At 40.7% G+C, this 23,717-nt stretch overlaps 1 protein-coding gene and 1 pseudogene across 1 annotated transcript in view; both read left to right on the top strand.

Annotated features, from left to right (window-relative positions):
* LOC111156983 (spermatogenesis associated 48) overlaps window positions 1–23,717 on the top strand; it is a 70,250-nt gene that overhangs the window by 30,223 nt on the left and 16,310 nt on the right. The window contains exons 3-7 of the mRNA XM_022518166.1: window positions 2,957–3,033; window positions 9,236–9,374; window positions 11,301–11,368; window positions 17,008–17,049; window positions 18,368–18,475. Coding sequence (XP_022373874.1) covers window positions 2,957–3,033; window positions 9,236–9,374; window positions 11,301–11,368; window positions 17,008–17,049; window positions 18,368–18,475 — 434 coding nt within the window. The remainder of the gene's footprint in view (window positions 1–2,956; window positions 3,034–9,235; window positions 9,375–11,300; window positions 11,369–17,007; window positions 17,050–18,367; window positions 18,476–23,717) is intronic.
* On the top strand, window positions 601–1,564 carry LOC111157001 (annotated as a pseudogene).

Here is a 23,717-nt window from a genome sequence, read left to right as displayed (position 1 = left end):
CAAATTCCTCTAAAAATATGACATCCTAAAATTGATACTAATGAAATAGGATACATGAATGCTCTGTATTTACTAAAGAAATTTAATTTTTCTGATCAAAAGTCTTCCCACACTGAAAATTGTAGGATCAGTTGATTTTACTGCTGAATTTTGTCAAACATTTTTGGAAGAAATCACATCCATCTAATATAAGTTATTTCAGAAAATAGAAGAAGGAACACTTTCTGAGTAGTTTTAGAAGTCCAACTTAACCTAATATTCCTGAACCAGACACAGAACTTTAAAAAAAAAAAAGAGGAAATTACAGAAATTACGTTCTCCATGTACAGAGACACAAAAATTATTGCAAAGTGTTAGTAAACCAAAACCAGTGATTTATAAGAAGGACAATATGTTATGATCAAGTGAGGTTTATCCCAGGAGTGAAAATATGTCTTTACCTTTCAAACACCCTTCAGTACAATTCATCCCAATGGTGACCATCAGTGTGTTCACTATGGTTAAGAGTCTCTTTCTTGGTTTGTCTCTCTCTCTTTTTCTTTTCTCTGCCCCCATCTCCTGCTTGTTTGTTTCTTCAATTCCACCTATGAGTGAGATCATATGACTGATATCTGTGCAGAATTGGGGAATAATGTAAGGCCTGCTGTGACTTTGTTAGGAGACCTAAATGAGGTCCCTGAGCAGCCTGTAGGAGAATCTGATGAAACACCATGGCAGTGTCCTCCAGAGAGCAAGCGGTAGAAAACTCGGAGCGGAAGGGCGCAGAGCAAGGTAGCTGCATCAGAGGAATCATGGCAGTTCAAGATGGAAGGAACTTGACTTTCTTCTCTGATGTGCGAGTATGGAAGGGCGCCTCCTCCAGCCTGGGGATCATCACCAGTGGGCTGAAAGAGCACAGGAATCAGCTTCCCCCAAATCCCTGCCTAGGAATTATTACACGGCTTTAGACCATGTTCAAGAACAACTCCCTGGAGACTGTATTGTGGTAAGAGAAGGAGCAGATCCTATGGCTGTGGGATGGACACACTGTGCTTCAGAACCAACTTCCTCATCACAGGCTTGAGGCTGGTGCTTTTGGAACGATGGAAGTTGGGTTGGGATTTGCCAGTACAAGCTCTGTAGTGGCTGAAGACAGAAACCCAGGGCAGCGGGTCATCTGGTGGAAGGAGATGGTGCCTTTGGGTTTTCTAGCATGGAGGTGGGAACTGTCTGATGGTACAACTTGCCAGTTGTACTTTTGGTGACGATCAATGAGGGAATTTACCAAGGTTTCAATGCAGACACTTGAAGCAGGATGTTGAAATTTGGAGATGCTAATGCAGTGCCCCACACCCGCCTGCCTCCCCCTTCCTGCCATTCTGTCTCCTGCCAAACTCATAGCAAGAGCAGTTTACAACTGCATTTGGAGGCAAAAGTATCTTGTACAAAACCAGAAAAATCCCAAATCACCGAGGCAGAGCTTGGCAGACATACAACTAAACCCTCTCTTATCAGTATCATGACTGAACCAGGAGCCGCATGGAAGGGTCAGAACTTTCCCTGGCTGACCTGCTCTGATATGTAAAGATGCGAGAGAGTGGTCTGGAGGAGTTTTCTCTTTCTCATAAGGCAGGATTTCATTTTCCACAGCAAAATTACTAAAATGTCAAAATCATTTACCAATACAAAAATTGAAACCACTTCTAAATAATATATATATATCATCATCATCCTGCTAACAGAACCATGACAGTGATTTCACTAGAGGTAGCCTTGGTGAAATTAAAAAAATATGTAACAACATAAAAGCATAAAAAAATATGTAACATATGAAACGATATGTTTCAACAGAGACTAGAAACGGGAAGAAGGAAGTGTGGTGAGCTGGAAAGTGCATAGGATGAGAATGGATGTTAGGGATGAAGAGATGCAAATGTTAGGACAGTTGGCGGGCAGAGCAAGAAAGTCTAGTATTTGTCTATGGGAACTTCATAAGAGAATAAATTGAATCCACTGACAATAAAGAGAAAAATGAAGACTTGTCTAAATTGGTGAAAATTATGCATTCTCAGATTGAAGAAGCATAGCATGTCTTGAGCCAGATGAAAAAAGTAGATCTTCTCCTAAACAAATTTTCTCTGAAGGAAAACCAAGACAAATATCCTAAATATTAGCAGAGGATGGGAGTGGGGGAACATGGAGTTCCAGCCAACCATCCTTTTCAGTGTCCTTCCAAAGCAATGACAACAGGCCAGAGGTCAATGAGATACACTTAGGTTACGACATAAACATAAGCATTAAACTAGAATTCTAAATCCATCCAGAACAGTACTGAAGGGTGAGGATGAGTTAGTTAACAACTGAGCTAGCAGAGGTTCATGTCTTTGAAAGAATATTGGAAACTAGAGCTTCAGCCAAAGAGAATGGAACCAAGAATACAGGGTTAAAAACAAAAATGAATAGAATACACGAAGGAAAAGCAGGCAAAGAACCACTGATAAGATATTGTGGAAAATTTAAACAGATACTCTTTAAAGATAGTAATGACAATGGTTATAATAATAAGTCATTTTAATTAAATGAGATGAAATGTAGGAAGAGGGAAACATTGTAGACCTAATGTCCTATCATCAGACGATAAGACAAACAAGACATTTTAAAGATGTTTGAATTGCATGGTGCTGAAAACATCATTTGCTAGCATTTAAAATTCAAGACCTTTCTCCTAAAGAATTGATTTTCCGTTAACTTGAATACACAATTTGTCGATTTTAACTTAATTCCTGGGAGGTTATACAGGGAATGTATATATCCAAAGCAACTGGGCAAAGTAGGGGAGCATTAAACCTGGCCCACCCACAGGGTGCTAGGACAGGAGAAAAGTAGGGACAGAGGAACAAGAAACCGTGTGCATAGAAAGTGTGAGCACTTCCCATGTCTATCTGATCTTCTTTAACGCATTATTTGCCCCTTCTAGGAGGATGGGGAACTGCTTTTACAACCAGACAGGAAATACAGTTCAAAGGACTCATTTTACAAGTCCTCAACTCAAAAGTAAGCATTTTTCCCAGTAGAACTTTGATTTAAAAATGTACTTCTAGGGGGGCCTGGGTGGCTGGGTTGGCTAAGCAGCCAACTCTTGATTTCGGCTCAGGTCACAATCTCAGAGTCCTGAGATGGAGCCCCAAGTGCATCTCTGCGCTCAGTGGGGAGTCTGCTTGGGATTCTCCCTCTCCTTCTCCCTTTTCTCCCTCTGCCCCTTCCCCTCCACATAAATAAATAAAACTTTTAAAAAATAGTAAAAACTAAAAAAATTTTAAAAAGTATTTCTATGACATCTTTCATGACATGTCCTCTCTGCATCCACAGTGCCCTAGCTTCAGTGAGTCATTCAGAGAACATCAAATGCAGATATTTACTCACTCACACTGATGGCTAAAATAAAGAGGTCAAGAGAGGGTCTTAAAGAAAATCTATGTCTGTTAGAAGAATAAGACCAAAGCACAAAGGAAATGGTCAGAGAGAGGAGGAGATAGGAGTATAGCATCGCAGAAAACCAATGCAGAGAAAGCCTGAAGGAGTTCATTTACTCAGTCAAAAACCATATTCAGCCCTTGCTGCATGTCTGTGCCCTGGGCTATGAGTTCATCTGGGAATAAGGCAGACAAAGATCTCTGTTCTCAAAGTGCTGTCATTCGAAAGGGAGACGGACGATAAGCACAAACATAACATGTGAATAGCTCATATTTTAGAAGGTGATGAGTCTGTGGAAGCATTAAAGAGAAAAGGTGGAATGGGATGAGAGCATCGGAGTGCCCCCTGTAAGGGTGGGAGGCATCAGTAGTGAAGGAGGTCGGGGGTGAGGGGGCTCCTCCAGTGATGGGATTTGAGAGAAGCTCAGAAAACAAATGGGAGTGACTTGCGGAATTCTGGAGTGACCATTTTCCAGGCAGAGGGAATCCAGAGTCAGGAGGAAGACCTGTGTTAGCAGTGTGCATAGGGTCGGGGATGGACAAGGAGCTGGAGTGTCTAGAACAGAGTACAGGAGGGGAATTAGGAAGAGAAGATGGGAAAAAGCAGAGACGGCCCGGAACCAGATGTCCAGGGGCACTTTAGGCAACTGTAAACACCAGGGTGTTTTCACTGAGGGAAGTGAAGGTTTAGCAGAGAAGTGGTAAGATCAGACTTGTAGAAAGCAACATGGTGGCCTCTGTGCTCCCAGCCAACCAGATGAGGCAGAAGGGGGAGGCTAGCTGGGAGGGTACCGTGGGAATCTGTAGAGGTCAGGCAAGGACAGTTTGCTGGAGGTTGGCAGGAAGCTATCGGCCACAGTTGGCTTCTGGATATATTTTGAAAGTAGAGTCAACACAATTTCCAGGTTGGAGGTAATGAGTGTCAAGGAAATAAGAGTCAAGAACAATCCAAGGGTTTGAACTAAAAGCCAGATGGTCTGAGGTTGCCATTCCTTTGACACAGGGACAGCAGGGGAGTGGGTTTGGAGGGAAACATCAGAAGTCCATTTTCGACCTGCTGAACACAAATATAAATATGTTCATCAGACATCCAAGTGACTATGTCAAGCAGGTGATGGGGTGTATGGGTCTGGGGTTTGGAAGAGCAGTCTGAGCCAGAGAAATAAGGGTAGGAATCATGGCTCAGCGACACGTGTGAATTGGCACACACGTTAAGGGTGTTCAGGGAGGAGGGAGTGAAACTGTGCAAAGGGTTAAGGACGGTGAGCCCCGAGAAGAGATGATTGCAGCTGTCCAATGAACTCTGAAGTCGGCAGAGCAACACAGAGTGGAGAAGTGGGGGCAGGGGGGTGGCTGCCGTGAGCACAAGGGACGGACAATGTGTGTGGGCACCACAAAGCACTTGATTCCCCCCAAACTCCTTCCCTCCCCGGGGGCCGAACCCAGCAGATGTGCCTCACATTTGGGCTTCATAGTTTCCTGACACACCGATGGCACACCCATCACAAACAGATTCCATGAGATTCACTTATGAATAGGTATTTTCCCAGAAGGTTTATAAAAATATACAGAATATATGTGACACGTGTGATTACAATCAGAAGTCATGCTTTCTCTCTCTCTCTCACTCTCTCTTTCTCTGCGAGTCTCCTTAGCAGGAGAAATCAGCATCTGGAAACTTGTTGACCCAAATAATGCCAATTCGTGAATGAAAACGTCACTTACTAGCCCTTTGTCTTATGTTGTTTTGTGTATAAGAAATGTTCTATGAAATATCCTGCCATTGGGTAAGCTTTGGGTTCAATCATCTGTACTTAGTTTGCAGGAAGTTGAAAATTAGGCACTTTTGAAAAGATTTTATTTATTTATTTGAGAGAGCGAGAGAGCAGGAGTGGTGGGGAGGGGCAGAGGGAGAGGGAGAAGCAGACTCCCCACTGAGCAGGGATTCCCAACACAGGAGCTCCATCTCAGGACTCTGAGATCATGACCTCAGCTGAAGGCACATGCTTAATGGACTGAGTCACCAGGTGCCCTGAAAATTAAGGCATTTTAAAGAATTGTACTTCTTGCCCATTTTGTGGCTGAGATGAGGGGAGAAGGAAATTCCATTTCAACATATACTTGGAGATTCTAAGGCAAAAATCATACAGCTTTTTTTCTGTAAACTGTCAATTTTTAATGAGGGATTGTTTTCATTCTACCCCATATTTCGGAAGAAAAGATAACTAGTCAGCAAAATGCATTATTAGGGTTATGGTGCCCTGCTGTCTGAAGTTCATGTCCCTTGGACGGAACAATCCACGTAAACCACGGGCATTACAAGTCTGGATGTCAAGTTTGTACCCAAATCGTGTGCCTTATCTCCCCATTGTAAAACAACAGCAGAAGTATAGCGACAATCATTTTACACAGTTCTCTTGGTTGGTGTGTTGGCAACAGCTTCTTGTTTTCCTTAGGAAGAGTGTTGCTTATGTGTGAGCCTTCATTAACTCCAAGTGATGGGGTGAAAATATTTATCCCATTAGAACAGGCTGCATCTTTTTAGCATTCATGAAAAACAAAAGACTATACTAATTTACACTATTTACCAAGCTGCAGTGCTTTGAGCAGTATTTAAAAAGAGAAATAAACTTCATTTACATTTAAAAAAAAGGAAAGGAAGAAATACATGGCATGGAGCTGGGTTTCAGAACCTTAGAGCAAGTTGAGAAAAGAGCTCTAGAGAAAGCATCCATACACCGTCTGGGGGCTTGTAGTGAGACACTCCCCATTCTCACCCTTTTCATCTTAAAAATGAAGGATTTTAACAAAATGGCCTCTCATTTCCTCTCCAGCTTTTGATTTCATTCCCTATCGTATTCTTATCTTGGTGTCTCTCAGAAAAAAATTCAGGGGTCATTTTAGAAACAGTTACTGAATTGGTTAAGTTGTGATTCTTTGCTCAGAATATCGGGATTTTTGACATAACAAAGTATGAAATCATGATATTTGATAGTCTCATTGAAAACATCATATAAAAGTTTCCTTAGGGGGGAAAAAACTTGGGTAACCTGTATGGAAAATCCATAAAATATTCGTGAAATGCGTCAGAAGCTCAAACAGAGATGCGTCTTGTAAGATTTAATTCAACTCAGGTGAATTTCTTATGGCAATACCATTCAGGTATTATGTCTGAAAATTGCACCATTTTAGGGGCCCCTGGGTGGCTCAGTCAGTTAAGCCTTTGGCTCAGGTCCTGGGATAGAGTCTGGCAACTGGCTTCTTGCTCAGTGGGGGAGCCTGCTTCTCCCTCTGCCTGCTGCTCCCCCTGCTTGTTCTCTCTCTCTCTCTCTCTCTCTCTGTGACAAATAAATAAATAAAATCTTTAAAAAGAGAGAGAAAGAAAAATGCACCATTTAAGGTTTTGCTACAATTAAAAATATCTTATAAGAGTTAGCTTTTCTTTAGGACACAGTAATTTCAGAGCAAGTGAGTTGAAAACATATACCCAACAGTGAACACATTGTGGGACCATCACTGTGCTATTTAAGTTCACAAATATTAATTTAATAAACCCTCACATCATTCCTATGCAGTAAATATGATTTTTATATGGTTTCTTATCTAGGCTTTTATCCCAAGCACAGTGCTTGAAATATAGGGATCACTGAATAGGTATTTGTTGAGGGACTGGGATCACTGGTAATTATGTGTTTGCCAGCTGAGAGGAGTGGGGTTGTTTGGAAGAAGTATGGCTGATGGGGCAGAGTCGAGTACTCAGCATTTGCGGCAAGGCTGGGAGGGTACGGGCAGGATGCTGGGCACCGGGGCTGGCTGTCTATCCATCTATCCTGTCGGGATGCCACCGCCGGAATGAGGGCTCTTTAGTTTTCCTTCAGGATCAAACTGGAGTCTGTGTAGCAGCAGCTGTCATGTGTGTGTGTGTCCAAAACAACAGAACTTTCAAAACTTGAAATCCAAGATGGCTGGACTCCGAGTACCACGCTCCAGACTTTGATAATCAGGGTCCCTGCTGTGGAGCAGTGGGAATGGGACTCACTCTTCAGGGGCGGAGAATCCACTTCTGCATCCTGACTTGGACCGTCAGTAGCTGAGTGACCTTAAGCAAACAAATTTCATTTTCTAAGCCAGAGTGTGTTTATTTGTAAGTTAATGAATGGTCTTTCTGCCTTGCTGCGAAGGTCAAATACATTTTTGTGTGCAAACTACTGTAACATGCATGTAATTCAGTGCATTGGTTTTCCATTGCCATGCAACTGATGGCCACACTTTACCAACTTTAAGTCACATGACTGCAGTCAGAAGTCCAGGTGTGCCCCACCTAGGTTCAATACTCAGAGTTTCTCAGACTGGAATCAGAGTGTCACCTGGGGCTGGGTCCTTGACCTCTGGGATGGATCGGATTCTTGGCAGAATTCAGTTCATTCCAGATGCTGGGCTCAGGAGGTGTTTCTTTTTCTTTCCTTTTCTTTCTTTCCTTTCTTTCCTTCCTTCCTTCCTACCTTCCTTCCTTCCTTCCTTCCTTTCTCCCTCCCTTCCTCCCTCCCTTCATCACTCCCTCTCTTTCTTTCTTGCTTGCTTTCTTTTTTAAGATTTTACTTATTTGTTTGAGAGAGAGAGAACATGAACAGGGGGAGGGTCAGAGGGAGAGGGAGAAGCAAACTCCCTGCTGAGCTCGGAGCCCAATCTGGGGCTCAACCCCCCTGATGTGGGAAACAGAGGCAGAAGAACAGTTATTAAGTTTCCTTACTATCCAGAGCCCACTGACTTCAAGTCCTTGAAGCAGGCAGAGTGACCTTCCTCTACGGACTCAACTGCCTCCACTTTAACACTTTGCTAAGGGCAAAAGGCAATCCTAGCCTGACCGCCCTCCACCCCCACCCCAGCCAGGATCCTGTAAGTCTACTTTAACATATAAAAATTCCTTTGGAAACTTCCTTTATCTCTAAACCCTCCAAGACACATGTGGGCAATCATCCCCAAGCATAAGGCCCACCAATATATATCTGAAGAGTCTCATAATTAAGGTTTTATTAGACAGTAATAAATGACCTTTTCCCAACCATAGCTAGCCCCTCAAGGTCCTGGAAACCTTGCTTCCAAAATTCCTTAGAGTGTTAAACTATCCCTAAACCCCTCCCAACCTGCAAGCATGCAATGGACCACTCACTCCTCACAACCCGGGACAGCAGCTCTTCCTGCCCACAGGTCCTGTCCCCGTGCTTTAATAAACCACCATTTTGCACCAAAGACATCTCAAGAATTCTTTCTTGGTCATCAGCTCCAGACCTCACCCCACTGAACCTCCCTTATATTCTGAACTTCATCACCAGGTCCCCTGGATCACTACCTGAGCCAAAATCAAGAGTCAGATGCTTAACTGACTGAGCCACCGAGGTGCCCCTCATGAGGTGTTTCTTGAAGGACAGCTGCAGAGTGTCTATTGTGCCTTTGTCTCTTTTTAGGGCTCACCTCTTTGGGTCAGACCTCCTTAGGAGAATCCACCTTTTGATGAACTCAAATTCAACTGATTAGGGACCTTAATTATATAGACACCACCCCTTGGCCATATAAAGTTGGCATACAGAGTATCACAGCCGTGATACCTTGTCATACTCCTTTGCTCTGCCCACCCTGGAGGGAAGGTGGTTATACATGGTACGTACACCAGGGGGCAGGAGTCGCAGGGACGCCTTCGAATTCCATCTGCCACACGGTATACGACACTCATACCATTTGAATATGCACTTTTCGTAAAATATCCTTATTTAATAATTTCACAGAGCCTATGAAGTTGTTCCTTGGGACAAGATGCTACCACCAAAACTCGATCCAGAAGAAACAACAGTGGAAAAAGCTGCTGACCTGATTTCACAGTGTTTTACACTGAAAAGATATGAAGGGACCCCAGCAATAACCCAGGTCAGCGATTAGGGACCTCGATTCCGTGTGCCTAATGCCTTTTCCCATATATATAAAGTTGCATTTTTGCAACGACGCATTTATTTCTAAACTGAAGCCCAAAATTTGACTACTCATTTTATTGTAAGAAATATTGAAAGAACATGTAAATACATACATTTATGGAATTGAAAGCACCGTAATCATAAAAAGTCATCAGTGGCCTCAAATACTTCGATGTTACCTGTATTGGGCTTTTCAAACATTTATTTAAAGACTGCCTCTGTCTCAAAAGTCATTTGTGATGACCGCGTTCATTTTAAAAACTGCCCAAGGAGGACTGAGGGATGGAGAAATAGTTATGATTCTGCAAAGAACCTGTGTTGAGAACAGTTCTTGAAATTGAATCTAACCTCTACACTCTGAGACAGAATGAGAAAACCCATGAATCATAGAGGTTTTATTTCTAGTGAAACAAAGCATAGTTGTCTCCAGAGATGCCTGTTTTCATTTTTATTTTATATTTTATTTTATTTCATTTTATTTTATTTTATCTTACTTTATTTTGATAGAGAGGGCGGGGAGGGGCAGAGGGAGAGAGAGAGAAGCAGGCTCCACGCTCAGGACAGTGCTTGACATGGGGCTCAATCTCATGACCCTGAGATCATGACCTGAGCTGAAATCAAGAGTCGGATGATTAACTGACTGAGGCCCCCCGCCCCAATTACCCCTCTGTTTTCATTTCCGAACATCGAGAATTAAGCACATGAATTTCTGTGTCCACACCACAGCCTGGGTACTTTCCCTAAAGTGTGAATCGCTTCATATCCTTTCAGTGATTAAAATCCATCACTTTCGAGAAAGTGAAATCCCTGCGCTTTGACAGGACATGTCCCCAGTTCTGTTATTTGCACTTGACCTCCTCAGCCTGATCCCCCATTTGGGTTCCTCCTGCTCCCCCAGCCCCACCCTCCAAACAGTGCTCCACTCCCTACCACGGTCCTTCCCACCCGCCCAGGCTACATCCCGTGAATCCTTTGGGTCTTATGTCGGACCTCACATTTGCCCTCTCAACCCTGACTCTGTGCTTGCAAAGCACCTCCTACTTGCATTGAATCTCTCGCCCTTTTGTTCTGTTCCTCATCCCTTAGAAGTCTGACAAGCCCGGGACCACCTCTCATAACAAAACTCTTTCCTACATAAAACACATAACAGTAAAGAAAATAATTATATATATAAATATGGTGCTAAACACAGACTCCTAAGAGGTTCGGAACCACAAGGTAAGAAGCCCACAACATTTTGAAAAACTTTGTCAGCTTTTACAGAGCAAAATGGCAGCAACAGAGGGGAAAATGCAGCTCCAATATAAAGTCTTGGCACAGGATGTGCGCATCGAAATTAAACTCAGTCGGAGGACAGAAAACGTGTCTGGATTATTACAGCTGTTTTTAAGGATCTCTCAACTACTTAAAAATAGTTTTACATGTTTTGCAAATTGGTCATTTTTTAACATATTCTTTGGCATTTAGTTACACCAGAACCCAAAGTCCTTCCCAGCAAGATGAGGTTCAAAGCTCAGGGTATGGGCAGAACTGGAAAGGGGAGACCAGCCTGGGGTCACCAAGGGTGGACCAAAAAGGAGTGAGTACAGGCTCTGGGATGAAAACCAAAATAATACCTTCAATCCAAACGAGGTGGGTGCTGAGGCAGATTCCAGCGCTGCAAAAACAAATGGAAACTAAGGGTCTGAGAGCAGAGCAGAGACCAGGAGGGGCTCTGGGGCAAAGCCCTGAGATACTAAGCAGGCTTGGGGAGTGCTTTCCATTGGGAGCCTGGGGCTTGCCTGTGATGCTGTAGGGACAGTTAGCAGCACTGGGGCTTCTAGACAAGATATGACACTGACTTAGGCATTAAATATGTCATTCATTTTGCTGCTGATTTTAGGTGGTTGGTGGACTCTGGGACAGATTTCAAACAAGATCCTTCTTGACACCAGTCAAGCCCGTTACTTTGTAAGTTTTATCCTCTTGTGTGCTCATCAGTAAATGTTTCCCTATCACAGTTCTCTCATTGGTATGTCTGGTGCTCCCATCCATGGCTTATAAGAGGGGGTGAGGATCTCTCAGCTACTTAAAATATTTCTCCATCTTTGGAAAATTAGTTATTTTGAAACATATTCTTTGGCATTAAATTATGCCAGAACCCAAAGTCCTGGAATGGACCAATCCTCTGGAATGGAGAACATTCCATAGACCTCAGACTTCCATCCCTGTGATGGGAAAGAGAACCCAATCCCGTTCACTTGTTCAGTGTTGCCCGCTTTCTCTTGTTTTCTCTTAACCTTCCTTACAATTTAGACTATGAATGGGGTGTCTGGGTGGCTCTGTGGGTTATGCACCAGACTCTTGATTTTGGCTCAGATCTTGATCTCAGTGTTCTGATATTGATCCCTGTGTCAGGCTCCTGCGGAGTGTGGAGCCTGCTTGAGAATCTCTCTCTCTCCCTCTGCTCCTACCCCCACCACACACTGTCTCTCTCTCTCTCTCTCAAAAAAAAAAAAAAATTTAAAATCATTTAAAAATAAGGAATGCCTTATGAATAAGTTGATACAAAGAATTATATTCCGAAATCCATGGACTTCAAGGGATTATAACTTTTTTATCAACTTTTGCATCAGATAGGTATTTTGTGTTTTATGCTAGAAACTGTGGTTTTATTATTAATCCTTCCATAAAAGTCATTTTGTGCATTTAGTCATAAAAAATCTCTTGTTTCTGTCTTTGAAAATGTCACTATTTCTCCCTATTTTTTGTTCTCACTACAATCCACAATCCATGTTATCCTTTGTTTTTATGTTTTAAATTTATTTTTGAATATTTAATATGTACAAAACATGCAAATAAGAATATGATGCAATCTGTGTCTTCACTTCCTAGTTTTAGAAACCGAACATTACCAACACGATGGTGAGCCTCTCTGTGCTTCCTTAGGGATCACTAGTATTCTGAATTTGATTTTTCATATTTCATACATTCCTGTAAGACTTTAAAACCTATGTGTTCTTTTTAACCAAGATATGGCATTGTGTTCCATGGTTATAAACTCAATATAGTGGCATATATATATATATGTGTGGGGGGGGGGGGTTATATATATATATATATATAGATAGATAAATAGAACGTTTTCAACGTTGTGTTCGTGAGATGCATACAACTTGGCACGTAGATCTCTAGGTGCTGACCTTCCTTGCTGGACAGGCTTGTGTTGTATGGAGATACCACAATTTATTTATCTTTCTTGTAATATAATTCCTTTTATGATTTTATTGCAGTTGGAAACAGTGTCCCCGTTTCCTCATGCACCAGGCCCAAAAATATTTCTAGATTTTATGTGCATACTTATGCCTACAATGGCTGCCTCAGGAGGATGCACTTCTTTATATTCTAGATACCAGAATATTCTTCTCCAGATGAGTTGTATCCATGGGCTAAACCATGGGCAATGCTTGAGTTCCCACGACTGCACATCATGGCCAGCATTTGGAATTTCAAATTTAAAAAACTTCTAGTCTTATGAGCATGAAATTGTATTTCATTATCATTTTCACTTCTATTTACCTGATAGCCAATACTCATTTTTTTTTGTCGGTTACGACTTACTTGGGTGTTCACATTTGTAACTTACCTGTTCACATATTTTCCCCCCTTTGCAGTTGGATTCCTTGTTTTTTATGTATTAATTGTATAAATTTTTATGTTTACTACTCTGCAAAAAAATTCTTTATTGGTAACATGCATCAAAATATCTCCTTTTGTCTTTGAGTTTTCTGTTTTATACTGTTCTTTGCTGAACTGAAGTTGTGAATTTTAATATAACTGAAATCATGAATATTTTCTTCCATGTCTTTTTATTTTTATAGGCTTTTTAATAGATCTTTCGCTAGCTGAAGTAATATATTATTCTTCTTTACTTTTTTTCTAAAAACACTTCGCTTTTCACATTTATCTCTTAAAACCACAGGAAATCAACTCAGGTTTAGAGTGTGAATGAGGGATCCGTTTCTCTGGATGCCTGAATAATCACGCTAGTACAGGTTAATGAGTATACTCCACCAAGTAGTTAATGAGTGAAGTTGTTGGTGGCAACACTGGTGGTGAGTCACAACCACCTTTTGTAAAATTAAATAGAATAGAAAATATAATGAATCATACGGAAGTCTAAGCAGATCTGTGTATTTTGCAAAACATACTATAGATGTTTATAAAGAATTGTGTGAGACAGACAGATAATGCATAAGAAAAACACGTGTCAGCAGTAAGATTATTCTCTCTTTTCTTTCCTAGAGAGTCAATCGTCACCTCAATGTGAAGGTTAATCTTGTACATTTAATTTACCTAATCCACAATTAATTGCTAAATCCAGGAGATTTTTACCTGTAATCAGCAAAATTGATGAGAGCTCTTGATAAGTTTCAGTTATGGAAAAATAATGTCAAAGACAACATTTTTCGAATCTCTATATGACATCAATAAAATTGCATATATTGTCCTTTAGAAATGAATTTTTATATCAGTAAAAGAAAAAAGAATAATCAAGTGAAAATAGGCAAAATCATAACCACGTTTAACTGCTGAGTCTAGTATTGCAAATGGTGAAAATACTGAGAAGAATGTTGTCTGGTCAACCAAGTTAGTTTTTCTCAAGCCATATTCTAAAAATAAAGTGTAAACTTTTTGATAAAGATTATTTAAAATGTTTTGCCAAATGTGTAAAACCTCCTAATATAAAAAATAGATTCCAATGTATAAGCTGAGTGGTAATAATTCTTAAAAGATTAAGACTTGCACAAAATATAAGGCTCATAAGCACAGCAAGCTGAAACTGTTGGTGGTCACATTCAAATATCTTTTAAAAGAACAAAGATGCAAATCATCGGTGCCAACTCTTATATTATGTGAGTACTAATGAAAACACTTTATTACAATGTTTTTATTTATATAGCATGTGGTGAAATAGCAAATAATCCACCCAGAGGATAAAATTTGTCCCATTTATGTGAATCCCTTCTCTTTAAAATTTTTAAAAATTTTTTAAATTTTAAATTTTAAATTTTTTTAGAGGGAAGGGGGAGGGGCAGAAGGAGAAGGAGAGAGCACAGAGCCTGATGTGGGGCTCCATCTCATGACCCTGAGATCAGGACCTGAGCTACAACCAAGAGTCAGATGCTTAACCGACTGAACCACCCAGGTGCCCTCACTGCATTTTTTTTTTAAGATTTTTATTTATTTATTTGACAGAGAGAAAGATTACAAGTAGGCAGAGAGGCAGGCAGAGAGAGAGGAGGAGGAAGCAGGCTCCCCACCGAGCAGAGAGCCCGATGTGGGGCTCGATCCCAGGACCCTGAGATCATGACCTGAGCCGAAGGCATAGGCTTGACCCACTGAGCCCTCCAGGCGCCCTGCGTTTTTTAAATAGAAAATCATCTGATAAATGAAAAGCTGTATGTGTTAGTCAGTATCGCCATGTGTCCAGACTCCTGAGAGTGGCGCTCACCCTGGAGCCTTCCTCTGTGCAAATGTTGCTCCCAGGAACCCACAGTAAAACCATATTTGAAAGTTTATGCAGCTCAACTCATAATGCTCAAACCTAGAAGCCACCCAGATCTCTTTCAACAGGCCAGTGGGCAGGCATGCACGGGATAAACATACTAGATACACCTGTGCAATGGCGTACCACCCAGCAATGACAAAACTAAATGCAACCCACGACAGCGTTTATGGAATGCGTTTTGCTCAGGGAAAGCAGCCAGTCCCCAAAGGCCACATGTTGTATGAGTCCATTTATAGGACATTCAGAAAAAGCAAAACTACCAGGATGAGACTAGAACAATGGCAGCCGGGAGCTGGAAAGGGGGATTACAGAGAGCCTATAAAGGAAACATTTAGGGTAGCGAATGGCTCTATATGGCTGACTTGACTCTGTATTTGTGAAGCCCATAGAGCTAGTCATTAGAAAGGACTTACTTCACTGCACACCTGGGGGCCTCAGGTGGTTAAGCATCTGCTTTTGGGCTGGGATCGAGTCCCGCATCGGGCTCTCTGCTCAGTGAGGAGTCTGCTTCTTCTTCTCCCCTTGCTCCTCCCCCGCTCATGCTCTCTCACTCTGTCAAATAAATAAATAAAATCTCAAAAAAAAAAAAAAAAAAGAACAAACTTCAGTGAATGGGAAGTGAAATACATACATATATGCACAAATCCACAGGGACAGCCAAACCTGCTGGATGTCAGCAGGGTCCAGAACGGAGTGCACATGTTGACAAAAGATTCTGTGTTACAAATAAATGACATAACTACATGAAGTGGGTGGTCCTAGATAAGTTTGGGTTTTAATAAGTCTGGAAACAGTATTTGGACTGAATAATGTCAGGCTAAAGATGAAAAGAATCATATCTAAACACTGTGCTCTGGATAGAGCCTGTGTCTCCCCAGGAAATGGGTGGCGATTCTAATACTTCTTACATGTATGGGTTTGAACAAATGACGCGTTTAGTAACAGGAAGCAGGTTTCATGCTGTCAGGAAGAATACAAATAAGTAAGGAAGAAAGGCCGTGAATGAACTGTGCTGTTGGATTTGATCAGGAAGGATCCTATGAACTCAGGTTTGCTATAATTTATTTATGAACAGTATATACAGAAATACACATCAGTATATGGGTCTACACACTTCCTACACTGACTTCCGTCCCTAGATCTGTCCACTCAGAGGACCCAGGAGCAGGGACCTCTACCCCAGCAGCCATGAGCATATCTAGCCCCCAGATGTTGGCTTTCATTTTTTTTTTAATTTTTTTAAAGACTTTATTTATTTATGAAAGAGAGAGAGAGAAGAGATGGGCAGAGGGAGAAGCAGGCTCCCCACTGAGCAGGAACTCGGATTGGTGGCTTGATCCCAGGATCCTGAAATTATGATCTGAGCCCAAGGCAGACCCTTAACCAACTGAGCCACCCAGGTGCCCCCAGATGCTGACTTTTATCTTAAAAATTTTTAAATTAATTAATTTTTTTATTATGTTAAGATGTTGGCTTTTAATCACCATTTTTCAGTAAAAGAAATTATGAGACCCCTGGAGAAATGGCTGATTCTGGGGCAGGAGCAGGGAAAATAGAAAATAAACCCAGATCTCCTTGAGATTCCATAAATAACCATGATCTCGTGTGAATGACTAAACTTCGTGCCCTGGCTGTTTCGTTTCTACCATGGAGAAATAGACTGACTGATCAGGAGGAGCCACTCAACATGAAAATTCCATGTGTTGTAAAAAATTGGGGGCCCAGCTTTGCCAAATATTGCCCGTTTAGTTTCAAAGGAAGCCTACAGAAAAGGAGAAAGCCAAGAGGAGAGACTTTAAAATAGGGCCGCAGAGAGCAAGCCATGGGTCCTCAAGACTTGGAGTCCATTTGTTAGGCTTCTTAATTTTCACTGAAAACTCCATCTTTAAATCACCTCTGTTCACAATTACAAACTCTTAGAGGTTAATTCCCATGAGGTATCTCTGAAGACTTTGCTTTTCTTTTAATAAGAGAAACACTGTAATAATTTAATGCTTATGAAGTTAATGTCCATTGTCCATATTCTCTTTTTTCTAAGCGTGAGTCCAAGTTCCAGAAGCAAATACATTCCTCTTTATACGTAAGTGAGAGTATTTCTTAATGTCTTAAAAATGACTAGATTTACATCTAAATTGTAGCTGCCTTCAGCTCACTCATGTTTGTAATTCACTGTTTAAGACAACTAACACTTTTGAACAGATTTCTAATGTTTTGCCAGCACAGAGCCTGCTTAATGTCAGGACTTTCATCACAGATCTGTTAACGATTTTGATAAAAGAAAGAAAGGGGGAGTGGTATTTTTCTGTTTCCCCAAATTGGTTATTTTACGAAGTAAAATACACTGGGTGCTACTAATATTGGGTGTTTTCAAGCAGAAAGGCTTTGATACTCGATGCAGAAGATACAGACGTGCCCACTAACACTGAAGTGCAGGAAATGTCTCTTCTTACTTGTCTAGATTTAAACTTGGCTTTCCATAGTCGGCAAAGACATGCGTCGTCCAGCCTGTGGGGGTCTGTCTGCTTCAGGTTGAGGAATGACCCTGTCTTTGAGTCCATTGGGGCTGCTAACCCAGAATGTCACCTTATAGACAACAGATATTTCTTTCTAACAGTTCTAGGGCCTGGGCGCCCACGATCTGAGTGCCAGCATGATGGAGAGAGGACTTTCTCCCGAGTCCCAGACTTCTCCACGGGTCCTGCCAGGGTGGAAAGGGAAAGAGAGCTCTGTGACCCTCTCTTAGAAGAACGTGAATCCCGCTCAGGAGGGCTCCACCTTCATGCCAAGCTCCTCCCACCTCTGCTACCTCTACCTCCTCCTACCATCCCCTTCGGGCATTAGAATATCAACACAGGAATATGGGAGGAACATAAATATTCAAATCATAGGTCCGTGGAACCAAGTGAATCCGAGAAGATGGGTCTTTCATCTTTGCCCTCTCCCTCCCTCATTACTGCTCCGTGATGGAGGCAACCAGTCTTTCCAACTAGGTTTCCCTCCCCAGCAGGAGCCCTAGTGGCTCTGGTGGATGCCAGTCTCTGCCCTGCCCCAGGCTCGATCCCTGTCTCCAGGGAAGGAGCCAACCCAGGCTGCAGAGATGGCCTGATTCTTGGCACAAAATCCCAACCCACCTGTTACTCCCATTCTGGCCCAAACTTAAGATCATGAGGGCCTCGAAACTGTTGCTCTGAAAATGGGAAAATCTCCTGCCTTTATTTTTTTAAGGCAAATTATTCCATCATCATGGTTATTATTATTATTATTAATTTATTTTGGTTTTTCAGTTTTTGATCTATTTTAGCAAATAAGATTTCCTTTGGATGTTAGGACCCTGTTGATCTTTTCTTCCATCTTTCTTATCAAGAAACCCACGTTTTCTTTTCATGTCATGCAAACAGTGGTTACGTGCAGTCCACAAATGCCGATGACGTGGACGACCCCTTTGGAGACATCACATCTGTCACCAAGCCTCGGAGCTCTAAAACACTCTATACAAACACAAGTCGGTGAGTTCCATGCGTAATCACTCCCTTATGTTACCATTAAGGATGGAATATCGTGATGGGCTTTACCATAAGTGAGATATAAAAGACCATCACCATGGACATAGCTTGAGAAGAAAGACACCAGCTGCCCAAAAGCACTTGTCACAGACAGGGTGACAATTTTGTGCACTGGCTCCCCTGGGCACCTGGATATACATTCATGTGATGTGTTTTATATCCCATATAAAATATAACTCCACATATATAAAATATACTCACATAAACTATATAAAAATATATTGTAAAATTATATAATAATAAACATAAATATTTATACACTTCTATAATCTTATATATACACTTATGTATACTTATACACCTACATAATCTTATATAATACATAATCTAAATTTATCAAATATATTTTTATCATATACAAATAATATATACAATAATATATAGTATGTTCTATATAATATGCTTATATAATATAACATAAATATCATTCATTATATAAAGCATATATAATATAAAATAATATAATACAAAGTTATATAACTTATAGTTTATAATCTTACATATAAAAATATAACATACATATGTTATATAATATACACAATATATCATATATAAATGTAAAAATATATTTGACTTATAACATATTAAGCTATATAAATATTTATAGCTTGTTTATGTATAATATGTATATATGTTTGCTTTCACCAATGGGAATACTAGGGCTCAGAAGTTGCTTCCCTAGGATTCACCAGATGCTGCTGGAGGTTGAAATCCCACGCTCTTTTCATTATGCCACTGAGTCACTGAATGTCATGGATATTATCCCTTCAGTTTCCGTGATGACTGACAAACTTGCACATTTCATGCAAGGCCAAACCATATCATGACAGTATTTTCACTGTTAATGAATTCCTTTTTTTTTTTTAAATGTCAACTGTGCCCATGTGACAAACAAGTTGCCTTTCACCGTGGCAGGTTAGATGCAATCCTGTATCCTACAGTAATCTCACAGTCCCCTCTGTTATCTATTCTGACTATGTAATTCTTTTGACTGCTTGGCCAAACTAGAAAATATGTTTCAGATATACCCTCAGTTTTAAAATACAGTTATGAACTTATCTCACTTAAATCTCTAGAAAAGGCACTCAAAGGAAAAGACAAAAGAGCCTATAAAACGTTCCTGGTGCCGTATTAAGAACTGTGGTAACATAAAGATAAAAAAGACAAGAGACTTCGTCCTGTGTACCTTAAGAATCTGAGGGATGGATTAGGGCTGTACACAAGCAATCACGATATAAAGCAGGCTGAAATAAGTCCCCCAAAAAGTTAGTTTCGTGTTTTCGAAGCTCATATGCACAGAGAGACCACTTTCACCCGTGGGACCCAAAGGCTGCGTGTGATGTCTGAGCTGAGCCTTGAGGAAGGATCTGTTGGTGTGATTCTTCCTCAAATTTTGCAAGGAAATTAGTGCTATTAAATGTAGTAACTCTAAAGATGTTAAAAGAAGGACATGGGGATGAAACCAATTAAAAAAGATCCTAGAGGTGTAAAAATTTAATACTGTTTTTCTTTTGAAATGTATCTTTAAATTGTGAAACATTTTATGAAACATTCTTGCCAAAGAATTGAAACATATGCTCTTGGGTCATTCTTCAAAGAGAGTGAAGAGCAGCCGGGCAGTATTTTAAGAATTTGATGTAAGACATACCATCTAACCTGAGTAACTTTGGCACCATGCCACTCTCCCTGGTCTTGCTGTTGATTTTTGTTTTTAAGGAATTGAAAGGGTGAGTGGATCTCTGAAAAAGACGTGTATTGTACTTGTGCGATTTGGGCACTAGAGGGCCACCGAGTTCGCGAAGTTTCTTCTTACCATCAGCTTTCAGTTTTTCACGTAATCTTAACCTTTTAACACAAAGAAATGCTTTGCACTTTTATTATGAAATATTGATAGGTACCAAAATACGTAGTGTCCTATGTAACATATAAAGTAAAATAACATATAAATGCGTGTGTCTTCCTGCCTAGATAAAGAGATAACATTTTGTTAGTATCTTTTAAGCCACTTGTGAGCCTCCCAACCCCATCCCCTGGGTCCCCTTTCCCAGCCCCGAAGTCATTACCATCAGACTGCATGGTTAGCCTTCACTTGCTTTGCTTGATAGTTTTACTACATATATACCGACCCTTAAACAAAATATTTTGTTGTTTTTTCAAAACTACATTGAGCTAAAAGACAACACCGTATGATGCAATTTGCATAAAATCCCACACCCAGAAATGCACAAACTTGACTACTTTTGTGTCAAGTTCAGACTATAGCGTGCCATCCTATACCAAAGCAAATATGACTCTTCTCTTAATTCCTTATCTTAAACTTTCTTAAAGGAAAATGTCTTCATGGTATTAGCATCAGGATTCTCCCAATAATTCATGAGACTTAATCGTGGTGGCTGAGTGCGCTCTTCACTCCATCAACAGAAGCCAGATTTCAGAGGCTCAAGGCTACTGTCTCTTCATTCAGGTGGTTCCACTGTTGGGATCACCAATCTCCCGAAAAAGTGACTGTCTTTCAAATTGCCCTCCTTAATTTCAGATTCTGCTTTCTGGTTACCAAGTCATCTGATGCAGCTAGGGTTTTCAAATTGCCAGTGATTGCACCAACGGTTTAAAAAAGAGCTTAAAAAGTTATTATAGAACTATATCTGATCATTAAGGGGGAAAAAGCACAGAGAAAATGGTCACAATAATTTAACCACACTGTCACACAAACACACAACCATTTTTAAGATTTTGACACAGTCCCACCTATCCTACGCACTTTTAGTCTTGCTTTCCTATATTTATTAGCTCGGGCTGTACTACATTTTGAAATTTTACCACCTTATGGTGAGTGCTGTGAGGTGTGTAAACCTGGCAATTCACAGACCTGTACCCCTGGGGCTAATAATACATTATATGTTTATTAAAAAATTTTAAAAATTAAATAAATAAATAAATAATAAAAATAAAAATTTATAAAAAGAAATAACTCATAATTCCACAAGTTAAAGATAACCACCATAAAAATGTTTTATTCTCTATACAGATATAAATTTTAGTAAAAATTTGAATTATACTGTCGAAAAAAAAATTTACCACCTTAACATTACAACAGTATTGTGGGTACGTTTATTATGCGCTCCTTATAATTTTTATTTGTGTGGATGTGTTTGTCATTGGCTAGTTTACGTGACTCGGTGACACATGCGATTCCTTTGCATTTTTTTTTTTGTTATGATAAACAATGCTATCAAGCACTTTTTTATGTGACTCTTTTTTATGATTTGGGATTGTTTATTTAAGGGAGACTCCTCCAAGTGAATTTTGGAGTCAAAACACCCGAACATTCTTAAGCAGGTTGCAAACACATTTTTTTTTTTGGAAAGTTTATGTAAATTTACAGCAGAACAAGTATTTATTCTGTATGTTCGTGCTCTCCTTTGATGCTAGGGTTAAAACTCGCCCGACATCTTTTTTTTTTTTTAATCCAAATGTTTTCACTAAAAAACAATTCGAATATTTTTAAAGTGTGGAAAGTAAACGTCTCTTCCATTTTCAACCCCAAAATTAAAACTCGATGTATTTCTTACTCTCCCCCACCACACACACACACATGAGCATCTGCAAAGTATAGGTCCACGTGCATTGTTGTGTGCGTACATTTGTGATGGGTGTAAAGTTGAAATACACAGTCACGTTCTCCCTAACATTATGCAGGACTATTAAAATCTTTTCAATGGCTGCCTGAAAGTATATTATAGTTTACAGAGGCCAAGGGCTTAGTACACATTTTTTCTATTGTGAACAATGTAACAATAAATACAATAAAAGACGTGCATACATCTTTGCACAATTATGCATGCATTTATGTAGAATAAATCCCTAAAAACAGAGTTTTCTCATTAAAATTGAAGTGTGTTGGGGGCGTCTGGGTGGCTCAGTGGTTAAAGCCTCTGTCTTAGGCTCAGGTCATGATCCCAGGGTCCTGGGATGAAGCCCCGCATCGGGCTCTCTGCTCATCAGGGAGCCTGCCTCCTCCTCCTCTCTCTCTCTGCCTGCCTCTCTGCCTAACTTGTGATCTGTCAAATAAATGAAAATCTTTAAAAAAATAAAATAAAATAAAATTGAAGTATTTTTTGATTTGTAGGAGTGCTCGGTTATGACAAAACATTTACAGTTAAGGAACTCAAAGTATTAATGCAGTTTGCATTGTAGTTCAACTTGTAACTTGAGACTAGTTTAGGAACTAAGTGAATCCACAATATCCATTGAGTTCAACAGGAAATCCTAACGCTCAGGAAAAATGGCTTTTTCATTCCTTCAGGAAACGTGTACTGTTTACTGGATCAGGATACTATTCAGGAATTAAAAAAAAAAAATACAAAGTCACTTCTCACTTAGAATCTGTGTCAAGCAAAAAAAGTAAGGCATAAACAAACATAAGGAAAAACTAACTAGGGAAACCCCTTTACCCCCCAAATCTGATTTTTTATCCTTCTCTTGAATGTAAGAGCTATATTCTTTGCAAGAGCTTAATGAGCAAGGTTGACGAGAGGCTCGTTTTCTTTTAGTAATTACCTATGATTGCATGTGGTTCCATAATGCTTTGCATTCATGGGTCATCGGTGTGAAAAGCACCCAAGTGTGGGAATGATGAGGAACAGCCTGTGTGTGCCAAGGCAGGATCCAAAGGCATACAATTCTGCTCTTTCCTAAGGAAATGTTGGAAGTGGGTTTTCTTTTGCTAAGAACCAGCTGTTGGAGCTACGGAGCTGGGGTCTTAGGTGGTGGCTCTCACCTGGCCCAGCCCTGCTTTTACCAGCAGGGAAACAGGCTCAGAGAAGGAGAGGTGCTCGCCCAGCTGACACAGCCCAGTGAACCCAGCAAGGTGGAAGCTGGCCATGGACCCATGCCTCCCGCCCCCACACCTGGTGCTTTCCAGACACCACGGGCCTGTTTTCCCAAACCCACCAGGCCCCACCTCCCCCCACGGGGCTGCCTTCCACAGGGTTGTAATCCTTCATTTCAGGACTGTACACAGTTTCATATTTACTGTGTCTTCACCTCAATCATCTCTGCAATGAAGCGTTTGGAAAGAAGCTGTGATTGTCCAAAATGGATCCTCAGGCAGGTGCTCGCGAAGGTCTGAGATGGGAGAAGGCGGGGCCTTCCTGCCAGGCACCAAGGTGTGCTGCACCTTTAA

The sequence above is a fragment of the Enhydra lutris genome, unplaced genomic scaffold (assembly GCF_002288905.1).
Source record: "Enhydra lutris kenyoni isolate GAN:26980312 unplaced genomic scaffold, ASM228890v2 scaffoldscaffold51, whole genome shotgun sequence".
NCBI classification, from domain to species: Eukaryota; Metazoa; Chordata; class Mammalia; order Carnivora; family Mustelidae; genus Enhydra; species Enhydra lutris.
This window is presented reverse-complemented; position numbering and strand designations above follow the sequence as displayed.